At 35.8% G+C, this 21,645-nt stretch overlaps 4 protein-coding genes and 1 pseudogene across 4 annotated transcripts; 4 read left to right on the top strand and 1 right to left on the bottom strand.

Annotated features, from left to right (window-relative positions):
• Positions 1 to 341: 341 nt before the first annotated feature.
• Positions 342 to 3,453, top strand: LOC128172261 (uncharacterized). Its single transcript, XM_052838062.1, has 4 exons — positions 342 to 416; positions 1,788 to 2,034; positions 2,756 to 2,944; positions 3,364 to 3,453. The coding sequence occupies exons 2-3, from the start codon at positions 1,802 to 1,804 to the stop codon at positions 2,901 to 2,903; spliced, it is 381 nt and encodes a 126-aa protein (XP_052694022.1). The 5' UTR covers positions 342 to 416; positions 1,788 to 1,801; the 3' UTR covers positions 2,904 to 2,944; positions 3,364 to 3,453.
• Positions 3,454 to 6,719: 3,266 nt separating this feature from the next.
• On the top strand, positions 6,720 to 7,791 carry LOC128172259 (E3 ubiquitin-protein ligase XIAP-like). Its single transcript, XM_052838060.1, has one exon. It carries the CDS (start codon positions 7,294 to 7,296, stop codon positions 7,765 to 7,767), a length of 474 nt encoding a protein of 157 aa, XP_052694020.1. The 5' UTR covers positions 6,720 to 7,293; the 3' UTR covers positions 7,768 to 7,791.
• A 4,058-nt stretch (positions 7,792 to 11,849) lies between these two features.
• LOC128173963 (uncharacterized protein F54H12.2-like) lies at positions 11,850 to 13,097 on the top strand. The gene has a single exon (XM_052839618.1). The coding sequence runs from the start codon at positions 11,850 to 11,852 to the stop codon at positions 13,095 to 13,097; it is 1,248 nt and encodes a 415-aa protein (XP_052695578.1).
• Positions 13,098 to 15,095: 1,998 nt separating this feature from the next.
• On the top strand, positions 15,096 to 16,587 carry LOC128172263 (uncharacterized; annotated as a pseudogene).
• Positions 16,588 to 20,536: 3,949 nt separating this feature from the next.
• On the bottom strand, positions 20,537 to 21,220 carry LOC128172258 (E3 ubiquitin-protein ligase XIAP-like). Its single transcript, XM_052838059.1, has one exon. The coding sequence runs from the start codon at positions 21,032 to 21,034 to the stop codon at positions 20,561 to 20,563; it is 474 nt and encodes a 157-aa protein (XP_052694019.1). The 5' UTR covers positions 21,035 to 21,220; the 3' UTR covers positions 20,537 to 20,560.
• Positions 21,221 to 21,645: the final 425 nt, after the last annotated feature.

Raw genomic sequence — 21,645 nt, 5'->3', positions numbered from 1 at the left:
ATTTATATATCCGTTGCCTCGGTTCTAATCTAAGGACAAAAAGCAGAACCAAATATTAGGTTAACTAGATACAATTAATAATCAACAGTGAATTATCTTGTGGAGAGAAAGAAATACAAAACGGTGGTTACAAGCGCATCTATCAAAACAACCGTAAATCAGGGATTATACAGAATGAATTCATAATGTACAGGACAGGTGAAAATAGCAACAGAAGTTCATTAGTTATGTCAACTCCTAAGTGATCGCCTTTTGAAACACCTCTTTTGGTAGCAAACGTGATTAATTGAGTTATTGTTGACTTTATATCCTTAATTAGGTATCGACCAATTAAATTCAATGAGGTCACTAAACAATAGTATAAAAGTCAAGCGGTAACGTAGCTGCTTTACCGGGATTTCTTAGGTTGGTCAAAGGTAAGAACTACTACTTACACATCCATGTATTATATTTGTTTTACATTATAGGCGTTTTATAAGATATTCACTAGTCTCTCTATATTACAGTCGTTTTAAGAGATACTAGTAGCTCTGTATTTTAGTACGATAATTTATGAAAAGATACTAGTAACTACAAATGTATATATTACATCCTTTTAAAAAGATACTAGTAACTATTAATAAACTTCCAAGATATACTTGTAACACTATATCATAGCCATCTTTAAGAGAAACTAGTCGAACTATATCATTATCCTTTTAACAGATACTGGTAACACTACAGTTTATTTTATAATTTCTATATTTATACAATACATTGAATTTGGAATAGGAGCGTTCAGCGTGTGACTATGTATACCATTGCTTTTTTTCTAAAGATATGGATTAAAATAGAATCATTTGTTCTCTTTAAACTAAAAAATGTATGGTATGATAACGATAAACTACAAGTACAAATACAAATACATAGCTGAATAAACGAATGTTTTCTTTTTTTAAACAAGCAGGGAATATTTAAAGATTATGTAAAGTACAATAGAAATATGAGGGATAAAGTCACATATTTTTTTTTCCAGATGTTTTGTTACTAAACGGTAAAATTTGCTTTTTTATCAAACTGAAGCATATGATTTTTATTCTATAATAATCTCTTGTCATTCTTAATAAAAAAAAATGGTTTTCTAAACTGTTCATTTTCTGTAACGATGCCAAAATTAAAAAAAAGAAATATTTAGATGCTTAGAACGAGGCGGGTAAAATATAGTGAGGTCATTTTTAAATTGCGCAAGCATCATTCCCATTTTGAAGTTAAAAAAAAATGGAATAAAATGAAATTTGGTCAGATGTCACATGTTGTAACAAAAATGATGGTTAATAATAAAATTATCGAAGATTAAGAATTCGTTTTGTTTTACCAAACAGAAATTTATGAGAACAAGAAAGAAAATATACTACATCTTAGTGTAACATAAAAAGCAAAAATATATATTAGTTCTAAACAGACTCCAAGTGATGGGTATTACGATATAATTTTCAAAGAAAATGTCCTCTTTCATTGGGGAAATAAGTAAAAAACTGTTTCCAATATCTAGATTTATTCTACAACGATTCTATTATTTAACGTGCTTGTTTTTATTTTATTTTCACTGATAATTATCCAGTAGTATTGACATTCATTATCTATTATATTTGTTTCCTAAAAATCTCTGTACGTTATCGTAAAAAAAAAAGTGTTGCCCCCCCCCCCCCTCCCCCGGCTTCTGCATAAAATACCTAAAATGGAAGCGCGCACAAACAAAAGAAATAATACCCTAAACACAATAAATGGATGGCCAATTTCGTTTATAGATCCTCGTACAACAATGAACGGGTTGCTGTTGCTCGCGGTTGCTCTCGCTGGTCTTGTTGCTGTCCAGGCAGGAAAGGGTCATCTTGGAGGTTACGGCTACGGTAACCAGGGCTACAGATATAACAACCTGGGATATGGTCATATGAATGGGTTATACAATGTGGGATATAACGGACTATACAACGGATGGCATGGCGGACTGAACAACGGATGGTATGGGGATGATGACTACAACAACTACTTCAGGTAAGCGGAGGTGTTGTGGGTGGTCGCAGGTTCGAACTCGAATTCGAATTGCAACGTACGAAGTCCTATAACTAGAACGTTCAATCCATTCTCTACGGAAATCTATTTCTTAAAACTCTCCAACAGTTGTATTTTTTCTTCAGTTTTTTTTTAACTAACTCAGTGTTGATATTGAAGAGTATCATTGATACATTTTTTTTTTCAAAGTGTGGCCGTGGGTTCAAATTCGAATTACAACAAAGTTGTATCCAGCTGATATGTATACCTATATTTTAATGCGTTACAAATGAGACTTTTTTCAACTGAGTACCCTAGGATATATCAGATGTGGCATTAGACTTTAATTCAAATGCAACTTCAATGAAAGAAATAAACATTTTTTGTGATCTAGAAACAAAATTATCGAATGAAAATGAATTTTACAAAATAACAGACAAAATTGTAATGACGGATTACTGGCGCGGACTTCCAATCTTGAAAATCCTATGTAACCCCCCCCCCCCACCCCCTCCCACCACGCATACACATAATATATAATTATTTTATCTCTACGAATTCCAATAATGGAAATACCGGTCAGTAGAGGGTGCTCACTCCTCCTAGGCACCTGATCCTACCTCTATCTACTTGGAGGTCCGTGTTGCTCTGCTTTGAATTTGTATTTCGTTTTATGGATTTTTGAGATGGTTCACGGTTTGTTATTGTCATTTGTTCATTTCAGACCATACGGCAACATGTACAACAACTATTACGGACACAACCCCTGGCAGTACAACCAAGGCATGTGGAACGGTTACCCCAGCGTGTGGGGTCACCATGGCGGGGGATACAACTCGGGCTTGGGATACAAAAGGAGCTCTGTGTATTAAATTGAACTCTACTCAGTGCTGGACGTCCTAACCCGACAAATGTACGTAACAGACTCCCCTCTCTCTCTCTCTCTCTCTCTCTCTCTCTCTCTCTCTCATGGATCTCACGACAATGTAGTTCAAGTGAAATATATAATTGCCTTACGAATTAAATATTATATACATGTATGTAGTATGAGATGCTGTATTGGGAAACCTTCTCTGAATGGGTTGATATCCTCCATCAAGATTATGTTAACACAAATAGATATACATTGCTTGTAAAAAAAAAAGACAAGTATTATTTGATGAGGCCTGAGAAAACTAGAAGAATTTAGAATTTATAAAGTATCTAAACAATTCTCTCTCTCTCTCTCTCTCTCTCTCTCTCTCTCTCTCTCTCTCTCTCTCTCTTCTATCGATCTTTCTATTTTATATACCATCAATCTTGTTTTAATTTTTCTCTTTTTGCCATTTACAGGACACGGATTGTTAATGGAATGCTCCGCTTTTTTCTACTTCTTTTGTACTACCTGATAATATTTGTACATAATAAAAATTAAGGCAGCATGTCTTTGTTTTTTAACTTTTTAATCCATGTGTATGATTTATGGCATTCGTATTTCACTCGTCCTTGAAATCGGCCTATATGGCTTTCTGAAGTCTCTGTGCCAAACAAAATTAATTGATAATCATATTATCATATAAAGAGTAGACAGGTCTTCAGTATAATTTATCTCTTCTCATTCTACATTGGCGGATCCAGAGAAAGATGGGGTGGGGTCGAAATGCTTAATCAAAGTTTTTTATGTTCTCATATATAATCTTAATACTGTAGTTATCTCAAATAAATGTTTTAAATATCAATATTTAAAAGAATTTCCTACAACAAGCCGTAATTTATTTTTTCTTCTTTTTTTTTTTTTGGAAAAGACCATACCGATACTTATGTATTTTCCACATGTTTACACAATAAAGATGTATAAATTGTGACATTATTTTCGAATATTTCAAGCATAAACAACTCCCATAAAAGTCACTTACATAAAGTACATATTTTCATGAAACTATTTACATTTCACTAACAGGAAGGTTAAAATTTGAAATTATGAGCTTTTACCATTTATAGTTATAAAACGGGTCTGGAAAAATCATTTGTGAATGTACTTGGCTGCTGTTGGTTTCATAATGTATGCTTGTAGGCACAACTTCGTTGTTATCTAATTATGCAAAAAGTGTTTTGGGGATAATGAAAAAAAAGCCAAACGATCAATTCATTTTTGTTCAAAAATGTTTAAAAAGGGTATTTTGTTTGTGATGTTTTGACAAAGTCTAACATCATCAAACCGAAACGAAAGCAATATTATTTTTTATCAAATTCAGCAACCAATTATATTATGGACATGTTTCCGTTCTGTCAATCATAACTTGGTTAATACTATACTAATATACTATACTAATCTCTAGTGCATTTCCCCGAATCAAAAAGCATACGCAGCACTGTTAAGGCTGCATTTACTTAGATTACTAAGGAACATGTCATTAAAAACGACATACAAATGTGATGGCCGTATATCTCAAAACTCGAATGCAACTTTTTCCAGTATGCTATCATTATTACTCTAGTGACCCACGTATTACGACACACAAGTACATATAGAGTCATCACGTGTCTATCACGTGACATTGATATTTATAAACATTTTATTAGGTCACACATATTTTTCAACATCGCAAGCGCATATCCCCGTTGTACATTCATTATTTTTGCATATATAATCTAAATGTGATCCCCTTCACTTAAAAATCATTGCTGCTTTAATGGAATCGAGTTAATTAAAACGGCATATCCAAAAATGCATCCGAAAATCCATCATTTACCGGGGTATCACGTCATTTTTCAACAACGAATAAGTAAATCAGGAGAATGAAACAATACAGCAGCAGTTTTCAGTTACCTCAAGGCCTTCTCTATCACTGTGTAAAATATCAAAGGTAGCCGTGCAGGTTATGCCCTTGCGAAAATGCGCTGAAGATGCTATACATAAATTTTCCTTAACTCAACCCCTTTTTCAAACGCAACGCCGATCTAGATTTCGGCTAAGGGCAAATAACTCTGTAGATCTAGTAATGCGGGAAATTTGAATTTCATTACGAGCATTTGACGATAAGTTTTTCTTGAAGCTAAACCGTTACTTACTATAGTATGTGTACTTAAATTTCATACATTTGTATATTTCAGGTGCCACAGTGGATCAGATATTCATCGAGGAAAAAATGGAACCGCTAAAACATCATAGATAACCACGATATTACCACTTTATAATTTTTATTCAGTGACAATCAACAAGCCATGCATTTTTTTCATTTTGATTTATTTTGTAATTGCTTTGTCAATAAATTCAATAAATGATGAATAAAATATAATTTTCATACGTTCTTCTTCAATATTGTTCACATTTACATTACTGGAAGTACAAGTACAAAACAATACCCCCCCCCCCCCCGAATAATTTGGGGAGGGGGGGGGGGGGTCACACATCTTGCACATTAAATGACAGGAAAATGTATAAAATTTAACTCATATACAGTATCTTAAAACATTTTCTTTTTGATATGGAGATATTGAATAATTACTTGATCTTCACCCTTCTTAATCTCAAAGAAAAATATTTTTAATCAAACAATATACACATGAATGGTGTGAATTCTAAGATTTTAAAAATTGGTCACAAGAACAAATATATAGATTTTAATACACTTATTATTCATTTTTAAAGGGGAATATTGAAGAAATAAAGCACAGTTAAAAAAATGTTTACAAAGAAATCATGGTTAAAAAAAAAATTGCATATTTCAACTGATTTTAACAATTAAAATTTTAAATATCTTTGATAGAAATTAAAAAAAAAAAATAAAAAAAAATTGCAAATCAATTATTTCTTAGAGAGATAAATTTCATGATGGCGGTATAACCTTCAAATATTAGTGCATGTTCTTGAAGTCATAAAAAAATGAATTTCTGCAATTTTGCAAAAATCATCATTGCAAGAAACTCAAAGGAAACACAGAACACAACAGAAACAACAGGGAAAAAAACAACAATAAGAATACCGGTGTTTAACAACAATGTTACTGTGGCCAAAAGGTATGACTTTTACCAGAATGTTATGAACAAGTACCCTAAAATGTATTTGACATCCAGGGCTTTTGCCTCAAATCTTCCAAGATTGCAGAAATATATCACAGAGAGTAAATATTGGAAAAATGGAAACAGGAATGGGGAAAAAAGCAAGTTTATAGAAAATTTCAATCTGCAATCATGGAACAAGTTGTCCGAAAGAGAGAAACATATGCACAGATTAATTGACTGCATTAAATGTGAGGCAAGCAATCCAACAATTTCTTCAATGCATTCTTCTGTAAGTGACACTACACAGAACATAATACAAAAAACAAACGAGCTTGCACAAGAAATAGAAAATATGCATGCTGCAAGGCTTGTCGATGGTGCTGAACAATTGGTCAAAATGATAGAGCCCATAATGGAAAACACATTTAAAACAAGCATGAAAAAAACAGTATCAACTCAATATAACTTGACAGAAAAAGTACCCAGCGAAAAAAAACAAAGACAGAAAATAAAATCAACAAAAGAGAGTAGCGGAAAAATTGCTAAAATAATTTCAAACAATGACTGTGAAGTGGCCTCATTTTTAGCTTCAGGCAATTCCTTTAGTCAGAGAAACAGAAGTAGTATGAAGGGGGACATTATACCCCACTTTGAGGTTCAAAAATTTGAGGTTCAGAGGTTCAGTGTAGACCAGGAAGGTAATTAGGGAGGAGCGTAGCAGGAAGTTGATAAGTAGTATTAATGCGAGGATTTGAATGATGAACAACGTTTCTTCGTTATTTATTTGATTTCATTTGATTTATGAAGATATCCAACACAATTAGAACACTGTGGTTAATTATATGAATTGGTGATAAAAAAAATTGATTTTGATAAAGATGAAAAAGTGTGTAAGATTTTTAAATGAAGTGATAATAATTAACATTCCTTACGAGAACCGTAGAGGAGAGTGGATGATGTTAGCTGTAGACAGATGTCGGTTTAAGACACGAATCGAAAGAGTTTTCCCAATGATTGATTTAGTGCTCAAGAAACATTTAAAACTTATATCGAGTAACATAAATGAAAATCCATGTATTCAGACCGGAAAACGATTACACCCGTAAATAAAAATATTGTACAAGTCAACATTAACACACAATGTGATGAAGGACAACCCATCAATTCCGGTCTAGCAAGATGAATACATTATGAATCGGATATGACGATCATCCTGTTCCGCTTCCGGAACGGACTTTAGTGTTCCGTCATTTGACCAGCAGTATTCACGGTGACAACATGACTTCCAAATTAGATTGCAGACCCCATTGCTTGGAGACAGATTCTGCAGTGTTTTCCAAGCCTACTACGTCGGAACCTGTGCCTTCTAGATTGGCTCCCGCTGCAAATTTTGTCTTGTCAACAGGCACACGAGCAACCTCAGGCGAATTCATGAATGCAGGGAGGTCAATCCATAACATCTCTTCACCTTTCCTACTAAACTGGAACGAATGGAAACACCCAAAATATGCCAATTTTACCGAACGTTATGCCAGCTTTAGAGATTGGCCAAAGTTCCTCAAAGGCCCCAACAAGAAGGACTTGGCTAGAGCTGGTTTCATCTACACCGAAATTGGAGACAGAGTCACCTGTTTTTCGTGTGGATTGTCTCTCAAGGACTGGGAACCCTTCGATGATTCCTACAAAGAACATTTTCGTTGGTCAAAGAATTGTGTTTATGCTAACATGGTGTCAGACGGGAAAGACTATTGAGTTAAATATGTTGTAACATTATTCTTACATCCTTGTTAGAATAAAATCAAATGTAATTATTATAGTAAACAAATTTCCATTTGACCTGGTATTTATTTCATAAGATGAAATCATTTAAATGTTATAATCCAATCAGACAAATGTTCGGAAATGACAGTGTTTCCAAACTGAGGTGCAGTGTAGACCAGGAAGGTAATTAGCGTAGCAGGAAGTACATTATGATTCGGATATGACGACCATCCTGTTCCGTTTTCCGGAACAGACTTTAGTGTTCCGTCATTTATACAGCAGTATTCACGGTGACAACATGATTTCTTCTTGCTGTAAGTTATCGTTAGAAAATGGACGCTTCGTGGAGGTATACACGACGAAAGACAACGAATACAGAGTAGATCTACGCGAATGGGAATCCGATCGACATCCTAGCCGCAAGGGAATAAGTTTAAAACCAGACATTTTTAAAACATGGACAATGGCTTTAGACATGATTGATAATGCTTTGAACAAGAATGAAGAGTTACATTACCACATGGGATCCAACATTTTTTGTACAATTAAAAAGGACAATCCATGTGTGGACATTCGTCAGTACTGGCAACCAATTGGTCAAGAACCACTTGCTCCAACGAAAAAAGGACTTTGTCTTCGCCCGATCGAGTACAGAAAGTTGAAGTCTCATGTGGCTGAAATAGGGAAAGCTATTCCTGACTTCGATTCACTCGTTCCATGTTTCATGCGCGATGATCATTTGAATCAATTAGGCCTGCTCCAGTGTCCTACCTGTAACCCGCTGGAATATACCAATTGGTGAAAAGAAAGGGTGTAGGGAAAAAAAACTTTTTAAAGAATAATAATTAGCATGAATATTGTAATATAATTGTAAATATTTCTAGAATTATGTGTATGTTTTATCAGTATTGTTTCCCTTTCATTATGAATCGTTTTGCAGTAAAACCGTTGTCGATATATCACATATTACATGCGCTTGTGGTGTAAAATGTAGTTTTACATGTCAATAAATGAAGTTGTTAAACATGATTTCTTTTTTGTTGTATGATCTGTGTTATTGTTAAGCATGTTTCCGAATTGTTATATAATAATATTACACCATCCGGATATGTTCATAAAAATTACAACTCGGAAAGGGTGTTTATCATTTTATGATTTCAACATGAGGCTGACTAACGTGGTTTATCAGGGAGAAATGAACTGTGTACTAAATCTCAACTTTTTGACTCAACAGTTAATTAATGTACGTTACAACCCTAGGTCCTTTCCGGGTGTAATTTACCAGAATAGGAAAATCGGAGGAAACTGTTTAATATTTTCCAATGGGAAAATAAATTGTAATGGTCCTTGTGAAAGTTTCAGTCAAGGTTTAAAAAGACTGAGAAAGTATGCACGCGTCATACAGAAACTCGGATACGATGTACGTTTGCAAAACGTACGACTAGTCACTGCGTCTGCTTGCCACAAATTATCTGGAAAAGTGAACGCAAGTTCCTTATCTAAAAGTTTGAATTTTTCATACGACCCGGAGTTGTTTCCCGCAGTCATGTTACGACGAGATGGTATTCATTTCACCTGTCATTTGCGAGGAACAGTCCTTATCACCGGTATCAAGAGATTGAAAGATTTAGACAACGTAGTATTTCCAACAATTTTAGAAATCGAGATGTGTTTATAAGAACAATTTCTTTTAATGTTTGGTAGAGACATGTCGTACGAGAAATATTTAGAGTCCGTTTATTACAACCCAAAGCATCCAGGGTCATTTGGGGGGTTAGAAAAATTATATCGTGCCGTGCGAAAAGAGGGAAAATATGTTCTGAGTCGAACAAAAGTCAAGAACTGGTTACAAAAACAGGAAACGTTTACTCTACATAGACAGATTAATAGAAAATTCAAACGTGTGCGAGTAGTCGTTCCAGAGATTGGTTATCAGTGGGATGCTGACACGGCCGTATTGAACTCGTATCGCAAAGAAAACGATGGATTTGGTTACTTTCTTTTTGTCATTGATGTATTTTCGAAATATGCCTGGACAGTCGCTTTAAAATCCACCAAAGGTAGCGAGATGTCACGCGCTTTAGCCTCTTTGTTGTCAAAAACTAAGAAGCCCAAGAAAATACGAACCGACAAAGGTTCCGAATTCATGAATAGAGATGTTCAGAAGCTTTTAAAAGAAAATGGTGTGTCTCATTTCTGTTCTCAAAACGAAAAGAAAGCAAACGTTGCCGAAAGAGGTATTAAAACTATAAAATCAAAATTGAGTCGATACATGACTCAAAATCAGACTCATCGATGGGTTGATGTCTTAGCTAATGTCACAAAGAGTTACAACGCCACCTATCACCGAACCATCAAAATGGCGCCCGAACAAGTGAAAAAGAAGGACGAAGCATCTATATGGATGAACATGTACGATCATGCTCCCAGAAGTAAAGTTAAAAAATCAGAAATAAATATATCTGGACCTCTGCGTTTTCATTTTAAAGTCGGTGATAAAGTTCGCATTTCTCATCTGAGACAGCCATTTGATCGAGAATACGATGAGAGGTGGACAGGTGAATATTTCGTCGTTAAATCGCGCATGGTCAAACAGAGAATACCCCTTTATCACTTACAGGACATAGATGGTGAAGACATAAAAGGGACATTTTACGGAGGAGAATTACAAAAAGTACTCATCGACAGAGACGTCATGTATAGAATCGAGAAGGTGTTGCGATATAAAGGAAATCAGGCTTTAGTTAAATGGTGGGGGTGGCCTAAAAAATTTAACAGCTACATACCCAGATCGTCATTGAAGCATTATAAGAAGAGTTAATTATGTGGTATATAAAATATGATAATTAATAAAACCTAATCATAGCATTGAATTTACTTTTTAAAAAATAAAAAGAATGGAGCAATCTAATATAATGCAGAATGCCAATTTTCTGAGAGTTCTCAGACAAGCTAACCGCAGTCGACAGCGCACTATGATTCCTAGTGCAAGCGATCGACAAATATTAGCTCTTTGCGATGTCGTGGCTCACTTGCTGCAAGGACATGTTCCGATCTTACCTCGCGATCGCTCTCATTTCCGACGTTGGCGACTTGTTATGAGACAATTGATCAGTCCGAGGATTTCAATTGCAAGAAAAAAAGAGACACTACTCTCTCACTGCGAACTGATTCCAAGACTTTTGAGAGATTATTACTTAGCGAGGATACTCATTCGTATTTTGAGAGACAGAGAATCTTAAGTTATAAGAGAGAAGAGCCACGATTCGCTTTAAACATGACTGTGTATTTATTTTTGGACGGGAAAGACTCGTCAAATTTTCATCCCTCTAATACTCCCGATGATTTTATCGTTACTCTACCTAAGCAATACATGTTGACCGGTTCTTGGGAGTGCGCACTTTTAGAGGTAAACATTCGTCTGTCCAAAGAAAATGTGGTATCTCGAGTGTACGTATGCTGCGATTTAGTTGAAGACAGTTATGTTCGAAATAACATGATACCGGTTCTGCGAGCTTGCGATGTAACAAAGGACATTAAGGAGTCTTATAACCCTCCCTTCTACTTTGATATATCTAAACAAGACTTTCGTAACATCAGAGTTTTTATAAGAAACGAACAGTTAAGACCTATTCCAACAAGTATTGAATCGTTTGCGTGTGTCTTGTGTTTGCGGAAAAAGAAACCATGGGCTCAGTAGAGGTGTACGACTACGATAAAATGCAATGGGTTCCTTACGTTCCCGATTTTAATAAATGGATCAAGCATTTTGAAGACATTTCCGCTGGCAGGGTGCGTCCGGATTATAAAGGGAGGTACATTGTGGGGAGCGGCTCGCAACACCGACATGAAACTCCTTCCAGGGACCATCACCCTTTCGTGAAATTAGTGACCCCAGTAGCTCAGGCAATCGAAATGGCTAAATCGGAACTGGAACGTGAAAACGACAACTCCTCACCGAAAAAGCGAAAATTTATAAGAAAGCGAGAAATGTATCGTCCACCGGGAAGACCTGCAAACTCTAAACCTAGAACCAAGAAGCCAAAGCTGACCACGCAATTCGACGATTAATCATGAATGAAAACCATCTGAATCAGCTCTCCATCTTTGAACCTCCGCCGACGGACACGACCATACTTACAAGAGAATGGGTAGAGTTTAGACCTATCAATCAAATTTCTGAGTATTCTGCTTTGGAATTCAACATTCCTCCTCTCTCCACCGGATACATGGACCTTCAGAACAGTCGCTTAAAAATTAAGCTAAGAATACTAAGCCCGCTGAACACCCCCATCACCGAAGAGAATGCCGTTGGTTTGACTAACTTACCTCTACACAGCATCTTTTCTCAAGTGGACACTAGTCTACAGCAGACTCCAGTGTCACAGCTGGGAACGAATTATCCCTACAAGGCCTACATCGATACCTTACTATCTACATCCTCCGAAAACTATGAAGTGCATCAGTCTCAGCTCTACTTTAAAGACACCTCTGATCCCGACGATACGGACCCGATCAAAGGGATAAACATCGGTTTATTTCAAAGATATCAGTTTACCAAAGGTGGAAAAATTTTAGACTTGGAAGGTTCCTTACACGTAGATATTTTTCAACAAGATCGTTTGGTTTTGAACGGGGTAGCACTTTCCCTAAAACTATGGCCTAGTAAGGATTCATTTAGATTAAAGTCAGCTGAGGGTAAAGATTACAAAATACAAATTATCGATGCCAGTTTTAAACTCTGCATTCAGCGACCCAATCCCGCCCTTACCATGGCGCATGTGAAAATGCTGGAGAAGTCCCCTGCCGTGTATCCCTACTTGTTTTCTAATTTGAAAATTGCTTCCATCGCTAAGGGAGAATTCAGTTTGACCGTAGACGACGTATTTCAAGGAGAAGTTCCGTCTACGCTTATTCTGGGAATGGTGTCCAGTAGCGCCTTTAACGGAGACTATAAGAAATCTCCTTATAACTTTCAACATTTTAATTGTAACTTTGTAGCTTTCTACGTTGACGGGCAATCACTACCCTCTAAACCTATACAACCGAATTACAACTCAGGCGCGTACTTGGAAGCCTATCAAACCCTTCTTCAAGGAAGAGAGCACGTTAGTGTAGAGCGAGGGGAATATCCCATTGGAAATGCATTATATGTCTTGAATATTAATCCCTACATCGACTTTAATACGAAGCGGAAAGGTCATTGTCGCTTAGAATTAAAATTCGCTTTACCCCTTCCCGAGAGTGTGACTTTAATATTATACGGAAAATTCCCACAGGTTCTCCACATTGATCAGTCTAGGAGCATTATATTCAAATGAACAATTACGAATTGAAACATTATTTATCATCATACGACGTTCAAGTCGTATGCAGCGACGACCTACCTGCTGTTGCAAAAAAGCACCAATTTTGGATCGTGAATACAGACGAATGCGGGGGAAAAGGTTTACATTGGGTCGTTTTTCATTTTCCCTCAAAAGGATCTATGGAGTTCTTTGATTCCCTCGGAAATCCCCCGGAACATTATCATAGGAGATTTCAAAGTATTCTAATATTCAATGGACCAAGATATAAATATATCGATTCCAGAATCCAGTCTGTGACTTCTTCCTTGTGCGGACACTATTGTATCTATTTCATCTTACAAAGAATTAAAGGACGTTCCATGAATAACATTGTACATGACTTTTATGATTTAAATACGCATGCTAATGATCGCTTGGTGTCTGATTTTATAAATGATATGTATTGATTAAGAAAAATTCAAATAAATTATGTGTTTTTTTTTTTGTTTTTTAATTTCATTTTCCTCCAAACCAAATTTCATCATTAAAAATAAAAAAATCATTGTTTGTAGTGAGAAATTAGGGGAATAAAAAAAAAAGGAATTATAAACAATGACGCTGTATGGATTATTGGGGAAATCAAAAAAAGTGAAATTTTAAGTAAATGTGGATTAACTCTGTTGATGTGATGTTTCAGTAGACGATACATGTAGTGTCAGTGAATGAAAAAGAAAACACGTTAATTAACCCACAGACATTATTTACACAGATAAATCTATTAAGTTCTCTTTGTAATAAACTCAAAACTATCATTTCATTTGTTACAATGGAATTGTTGTGTTTTATCAAAGATGAAGGATGTTATTACACCTTCTCAAACTGACCACCCGTGTAGTACTTGAGTAAATCAGCGTAATAACAAACTAAACAGATTTCTTGTATTAAAAAAAAAAAAAAAAAAAAAAAAAAAAAAAGCCCTGTATTAAAACTCGACCAGTACAGAACCCTCCTTTTATACGAATCCCCCTCAAAAATCATGAACAACAGAACGAATGAACAATCCGGAGAGGTGAGGTGGGGTTACATGCATGCAAGATTTCCGATAACGTATTTTGAATGCAGACTTTGCTGTGAGGTGCAAAATGTATGCTAAATATATATATATATATATGCTACAAGTGCAAGAAAATAGCTTGTTGTATGCCATGTTTCCAGCGATTAAAGAAGTCCTGTGGCTGTCCTCTCTGCAGGAGCACAACAACACCTGGTAAATTATTATGATTGTTAATTGGTATACAGTAGCGTGTAATAGATGTTCCCTTTTAAAATTTTATCATTATTTTTTCTCTCTCTCTTTCAGACGCTGCTTCAATTTAAATTTCATTATAACAATGGGGGGGGGGGGGGGCAAAGAAAAAAACCTACAATTAATTAATCTTTTCTTTAACTGTGTTTATCTCTCGATGTTTGTATATTCACATTAAAGAATTAAGTTTTAGAATACAATTGAGGTTTAAGGGTTACTAAATCCCCAACAGTAAAATCATCTTTTTTAAAACAACGTAATTAATAATAATTCTTTTCTTCAGTAAAATCAGTGTCAATTTATATAAAATGTTACGATTTAAATAAAACGTAATACTTTCACGAGAATAAAGTCGTAATGTTCAGCAAACTCCATTCACGACTGTACTAACTAAGAATCGTGTATAATCATTCCTGCTACAGACGTATATACACATTGCGTAATATACCCATCGTGCAGCTGGTCCGCTACGCGAGGGGACAGTCTTCGAGTAACATCAAAGGCGCCGCTAGCCCTGGGTGACTCGACTTTCACAAGGCGGGGGGCAAAGGAATGGAATTCTTCAACTTGCCGACTTTGAACTGCTACGGAATCAAATAATTTAAGTGCCATACAAGAATCGTGTATATTCATTCCTTTTACAGACGTATATACACATTGCGTAATATACCCATCGTGCAGCTGGTCCGCTACGCGAGGGGACAGTCTTCGAGTAACATCAAAGGCGCCGCTAGCGCCTGGGTGACTCGACTTTCACAAGGGGGGGCAAAGGAATGGAATTCTTCAACTTGCCGACTTTGAACTTCTACGGAATCAAATAATTTAAGTGTCATACAACTAAGATTTATTGTTTTTAATATTTATTACATTTATTAATCGTTTATTAATCATTTTCTTTGTAAATAATTATTTTTCTTAACCTTGGGGCAACTTTACCAATATGGACACTTCCACTGGTCAAGGATCAGTTCCATTTTATTAATTAGGGGTGATGAACGTCTTTTATTAGTTTTAAAAAACTATGTATGTACCTTTTATCCATTTTTTTGCTATTACTCTAAAAAAACAATAATACCTTGTAATTATCAACTGTTAGAATTTATTTTTGGGGGGAAAAATTCATGACCTCGTAATTTAAATGACCATTCCACCCCTAATTGGAATGTGTCATTATGTATTATATAAGAGATGAAGGAAAAAATTCGCCATCTTAATTCCAAATTCGAAGAGACAGGATGTTCATGATTCTGGTTATTCTGGTGGTTCAAGTTGATGTGCGGGGTGTCAGAGGGGGTAGTGCAGTGCCGGGACTGGAGGGAGTTTGAGAGCGGAAACTACCCCATGGCAAACTTCCTCATCCTGGAGAGGGCAGTGGGGGAGATTAACATGGAGGGATATTTAGCACTGACCAGACTTGTCATCCACGACCCACAAGCTGATTGTGAGGACATCAAAACAAACCCCTGGACGACGGTCCGCATAGGCTCCCTCACTTGTCAGGTAATTATATTTTTTTTATTTATTTATTTATTTAATTTTGTTATCTATGTCATAAAAAAAAATTAACAATAATTTTAATTCTCAAAAGAAAACTTGTCAGGGAGATATATCGTCAAGAATTTTTTTAATTGAATCGATGTTATTTAAAAAAATTTAAAAAGTTAATAAAAATTGAAATTTATGTTTTTTTTTTTTTCTCTTTTTTTCAGAACGCTCAGCACAGCAGTGGAGTCAAAGACATGATAACAACAACTACCCTAAGAACCGTCGAATTGGGAGTTATTACATTCAGTAAGTTTTGAATAAAAAATAAATAATTTTAAATAAATAAAATAAAGGATTATTTAAATTACTCTTATATAGAAGTTGTTTCTAAAGCCACCCTTTGTTTATTTAGACACACCTTGGATATATGTTATTCTTGGAGGGACGGGTGTAGTGGTTTTCATTTTCTCGGGGATGATCGTTTGTGTGATTAAGAGAAGGTGTCAGAGGAGACGGGTGGACCTCGAGATAGAGTCGCAGTCGCTAACCGAGTTCGACGCGGTTGTGATGAGAGATTTTAAGAACGATTAACTTTCTTTTTAGTGATCATTCTGACTTTATGTGTGAGGAGAAGAGGCCAAGATCTACACATGCGAGCCCCCACACCTCCACCAGTCATGCCAGCGCCACAACCAGCACCACTCCGCCGCTCAACCAGACAGAGGCGCGCACCCACCAGACTGTCATATTAAAATGATCTTATCATGATATTTTTTTAAACATGTTGACTTTTCCGAAATTCTTTATGTATTTAATAAACGAAATATAAATATTTGAATTATTTGTAATCTTTGTATTATTGTGTCAGTGGTTCTTTTGTAAATTTTGAGTACATTGCTACAGTCTGTTTCAACCGTTAACAGAATTGAAAAAAAAAAAAAAAAAAAAAGACAGGTTGAAATTTAAAACATTTTAATTTTGGCAAAAATGGCAAACATTCAACTTCCGGAGTGCCTCCAAACTTTCTTCAAGTCTCAGCACCCGTTGCTGAAGACTTTCTTCAGCTATGGTCTGGAAAAGATAAATTATAATGTAATGAAAGGAACAAGAAAACTTAAGGATGTATAAAATAAAGGAAAAAAAAAAACTGAGGCCTGTATTTTCTAAAGAAAAAAATTTACGACTACGAGCAAAAAAAAAAAAAAAAAAAAAAAAAAAAAAAAATATGCATTTTTTTTTTTGTAGGTGAGGAGACGAATTAACTTCTCCTCGGAGGATGGGGATGGCGCAACCCGCACACCTGCAGCGTCCCCCCAAATTCCTGCAGATACGGTACATATATCTTATATTTTCATTAACAACGATTTTCAAAATGTGGTACTATACCTTGCATGTCTGCTGGTGTCTTTGATACTTTCTCTCGTCCAAGAATTCAGCGCAACAGTTATCACACTTAAATAATTTATCCTTATGCTCCATGTGGACATGTAATGTGCGATGCGATGAAAACTTAAACGTATAGTCACAGTAAAAACATTTAAACTCTGCTTTGCATACTCTAACATGTCGATCGTAATTGTCTTTTCGATTAAGTACCTTTTCACAAATATCGCAACGAAAACTATTTGTTTTATCGTGTACAGTTTTATAATGTCGCTTAAAAGAAGAGCTGTTACAAAACGACTTGTTACATATAGCACAAAATGTCTGCATAATTCACAGTCGTTCATTCAAATGACATTGAACACCTAATTAAACAATGAGTACATTTTCCTCAGTCTTATATAGTACATCATTAGTCATACACATGTATTACATTATTTTACTTGGATAATCTTTTTCCGGGTTATGACTGAATTCGTCATGTGTTATCCGAAAGTAAACAATGACGGATCTAGGGACGGCGCAACGAAATAACATTTCTTATATGTAAAAATGTGTAAGCTTCCGAGGGAGTCGCCCCGGACCCTCATCAGGGTCATAGCCTTAATAGACCTACTGTGCGGGGGGGGGGGGGGGGGGGCTTCATTACACCCCCCCCCTACCTTTTACTGTACCATCTCGTTGCGAAATTCCTGGATCCGCCACTGGTTAATGTATTTCATGTAAGGTCATCTTTAAAATTGTTTGGCTGTGCTCTCCCGGAAAAACGAAATATATATATTTTTCTTTATTCCTTTTATCTTGTCAACAAATATTTTTAAAAAAATTTGAGTCGGGAAAGCACAGACAAACATTATTTTAAGGATGATCTAACCATGATTATCTAGAGGACCTGTTTTATAAAAAAAAAAAGAACTTACGACTACGACCAAATTTAATTCTGCTAATAACTTTTTTTTGTATATATATATATATATTTTTTTTTTTTTTTGCTCGTAGTCGTAAATTTTTTTCTTTAGAAAATACAGGCCTCAGTTTTTTTTTTCCCTTTATTTTATACATCCTTAAGTTTTCTTGTTCCTTTCATTACATTATAATTTATCTTTTCCAGACCATAGCTGAAGAAAGTCTTCAGCAACGAGTGCTGAGACTCGAAGAAAGTTTGGAGGCACTCCGAAAGGAGATGGAAGGGAGGAGAATCCTCCGGAAGTTGAATGTTTGCAATTTTTGTCAAAATTAAAATGTTTTAAATTTCAACCTGTCTTTTTTTTTCAATTCTGTTATCGGTTGAAACAGACTGTAGCAATGTACTCAAAATTTACAAAAGAACCACTGACACAATAATACAAAGATTACAAATAATTCAAATATTTATATTTCGTTTATTAAATACATAAAGAATTTCGGAAAAATCAACATGTTTAAAAAAAAATATCATGATAAGATCATTTTAATATGACAGTCTGGTGGGTGCGCGCCTCTGTCTGGTTGAGCGGCGGAGTGGTGCTGGTTGTGGCGCTGGCATGACTGGTGGAGGTGTGGGGGCTCGCATGTGTAGATCTTGGCCTCTTCTCCTCACACATAAAGTCAGAATGATCACTAAAAAGAAAGTTAATCGTTCTTAAAATCTCTCATCACAACCGCGTCGAACTCGGTTAGCGACTGCGACTCTATCTCGAGGTCCACCCGTCTCCTCTAACACCTTCTCTTAATCACACAAACGATCATCCCCGAGAAAATGAAAACCACTACACCCGTCCCTCCAAGAATAACATATATCCAAGGTGTGTCTAAATAAACAAAGGGTGGCTTTAGAAACAACTTCTATATAAGAGTAATTTAAATAATCCTTTATTTTATTTATTTAAAATTATTTATTTTTTATTCAAAACTTACTGAATGTAATAACTCCCAATTCGACGGTTCTTAGGGTAGTTGTTGTTATCATGTCTTTGACCCCACTGCTGTGCTGAGCGTTCTGAAAAAAAGAGAAAAAAAAACAACATAAATTTCAATTTTTATTAACTTTTTAAATTTTTTTAAATAACATCGATTCAATTAAAAAAATTCTTGACGATATATCTCCCTGACAAGTTTTCTTTTGAGAATTAAAATTATTGTTAATTTTTTTTTTTTATGACATAGATAACAAAATTAAATAAATAAATAAAAAAAATATAATTACCTGACAAGTGAGGGAGCCTATGCGGACCGTCGTCCAGGGGTTTGTTTTGATGTCCTCACAATCAGCTTGTGGGTCGTGGATGACAAGTCTGGTCAGTGCTAAATATCCCTCCATGTTAATCTCCCCCACTGCCCTCTCCAGGATGAGGAAGTTTGCCATGGGGTAGTTTCCGCTCTCAAACTCCCTCCAGTCCCGGCACTGCACTACCCCCTCTGACACCCCGCACCGCATATACACATAATTCTAGAAATATTTACAATTATATTACAATATTCATGCTAATTATTATTCTTTAAAAAGTTTTTTTTCCCTACACCCTTTCTTTTTCACCAATTGGTATATTCCAGCGGGTTACAGGTAGGACACTGGAGCAGGCCTAATTGATTCAAATGATCATCGCGCATGAAACATGGAACGAGTGAATCGAAGTCAGGAATAGCTTTCCCTATTTCAGCCACATGAGACTTCAACTTTCTGTACTCGATCGGGCGAAGACAAAGTCCTTTTTTCGTTGGAGCAAGTGGTTCTTGGCCAATTGGTTGCCAGTACTGACGAATGTCCACACATGGATTGTCCTTTTTAATTGTGCAAAAAATGTTGGATCCCATGTGGTAATGTAACTCTTCATTCTTGTTCAAAGCATTATCAATCATGTCTAAAGCCATTGTCCATGTTTTAAAAATGTCTGGTTTTAAACTTATTCCCTTGCGGCTAGGATATCGATCGGATTCCCATTCGCGTAGATCTACTCTGTATTCGTTGTCTTTCGTCGTGTATACCTCCACGAAGCGTCCATTTTCTAACGATAACTTACAGCAAGAAGAAATCATGTTGTCACCGTGAATACTGCTGTATAAATGACGGAACACTAAAGTCTGTTCCGGAAAACGGAACAGGATGGTCGTCATATCCGAATCATAATGTACTTCCTGCTACGCTAATTACCTTCCTGGTCTACACTGCACCTCAGTTTGGAAACACTGTCATTTCCGAACATTTGTCTGATTGGATTATAACATTTAAATGATTTCATCTTATGAAATAAATACCAGGTCAAATGGAAATTTGTTTACTATAATAATTACATTTGATTTTATTCTAACAAGGATGTAAGAATAATGTTACAACATATTTAACTCAATAGTCTTTCCCGTCTGACACCATGTTAGCATAAACACAATTCTTTGACCAACGAAAATGTTCTTTGTAGGAATCATCGAAGGGTTCCCAGTCCTTGAGAGACAATCCACACGAAAAACAGGTGACTCTGTCTCCAATTTCGGTGTAGATGAAACCAGCTCTAGCCAAGTCCTTCTTGTTGGGGCCTTTGAGGAACTTTGGCCAATCTCTAAAGCTGGCATAACGTTCGGTAAAATTGGCATATTTTGGGTGTTTCCATTCGTTCCAGTTTAGTAGGAAAGGTGAAGAGATGTTATGGATTGACCTCCCTGCATTCATGAATTCGCCTGAGGTTGCTCGTGTGCCTGTTGACAAGACAAAATTTGCAGCGGGAGCCAATCTAGAAGGCACAGGTTCCGACGTAGTAGGCTTGGAAAACACTGCAGAATCTGTCTCCAAGCAATGGGGTCTGCAATCTAATTTGGAAGTCATGTTGTCACCGTGAATACTGCTGGTCAAATGACGGAACACTAAAGTCCGTTCCGGAAACGGAACAGGATGATCGTCATATCCGATTCATAATGTATTCATCTTGCTAGACCGGAATTGATGGGTTGTCCTTCATTACATTGTGTGTTAATGTTGACTTGTACAATATTTTTATTTACGGGTGTAATCGTTTTCCGGTCTGAATACATGGATTTCCATTTATGCTACTCGATATAAGTTTTAAATGTTTCTTGAGCACTAAATCAATCATTGGGAAAACTCTTTCGATTCGTGTCTTAAACCGACATCTGTCTACAGCTAACATCATCCACTCTCCTCTACGGTTCTCGTAAGGAATGTTAATTATTATCACTTCATTTAAAAATCTTACACACTTTTTCATCTTTATCAAAATCAATTTTTTTTTTATCACCAATTCATATAATTAACCACAGTGTGATAATTGTGTTGGATATCTTCATAAATCAAATAAATAACGAAGAAACGTTCATCATTCTAATCCTCGCATTAATACTACTTATCAACTTCCTGCTACGCTCCTCCCTAATTACCTTCCTGGTCTACACTGAACCTCTGAACCTCAAATTTTTGAA

The sequence above is a fragment of the Crassostrea angulata genome, chromosome 2 (assembly GCF_025612915.1).
Source record: "Crassostrea angulata isolate pt1a10 chromosome 2, ASM2561291v2, whole genome shotgun sequence".
Lineage (NCBI taxonomy): Eukaryota > Metazoa > Mollusca > Bivalvia > Ostreida > Ostreidae > Magallana > Magallana angulata.
Note: the sequence above shows the minus strand (reverse complement) of the source record. Positions and strands in the feature narration are given on the sequence as shown.

Excerpts from the sequence above, each read along its gene's own strand:
- LOC128172258 (XM_052838059.1), bottom strand. The coding sequence starts at position 21,034 with ATGACTTCCAAATTAGATTGCAGACCCCATTGCTTGGAGACAGATTCT.
- LOC128172259 (XM_052838060.1), top strand. The coding sequence starts at position 7,294 with ATGACTTCCAAATTAGATTGCAGACCCCATTGCTTGGAGACAGATTCT.
- LOC128172261 (XM_052838062.1), top strand. The coding sequence starts at position 1,802 with ATGAACGGGTTGCTGTTGCTCGCGGTTGCTCTCGCTGGTCTTGTTGCT. Across the intron at positions 2,035-2,755 it reads GACTACAACAACTACTTCAG|ACCATACGGCAACATGTACA; the intron begins GTAAGCGGAGGT and ends TGTTCATTTCAG.
- LOC128173963 (XM_052839618.1), top strand. The coding sequence starts at position 11,850 with ATGAATGAAAACCATCTGAATCAGCTCTCCATCTTTGAACCTCCGCCG.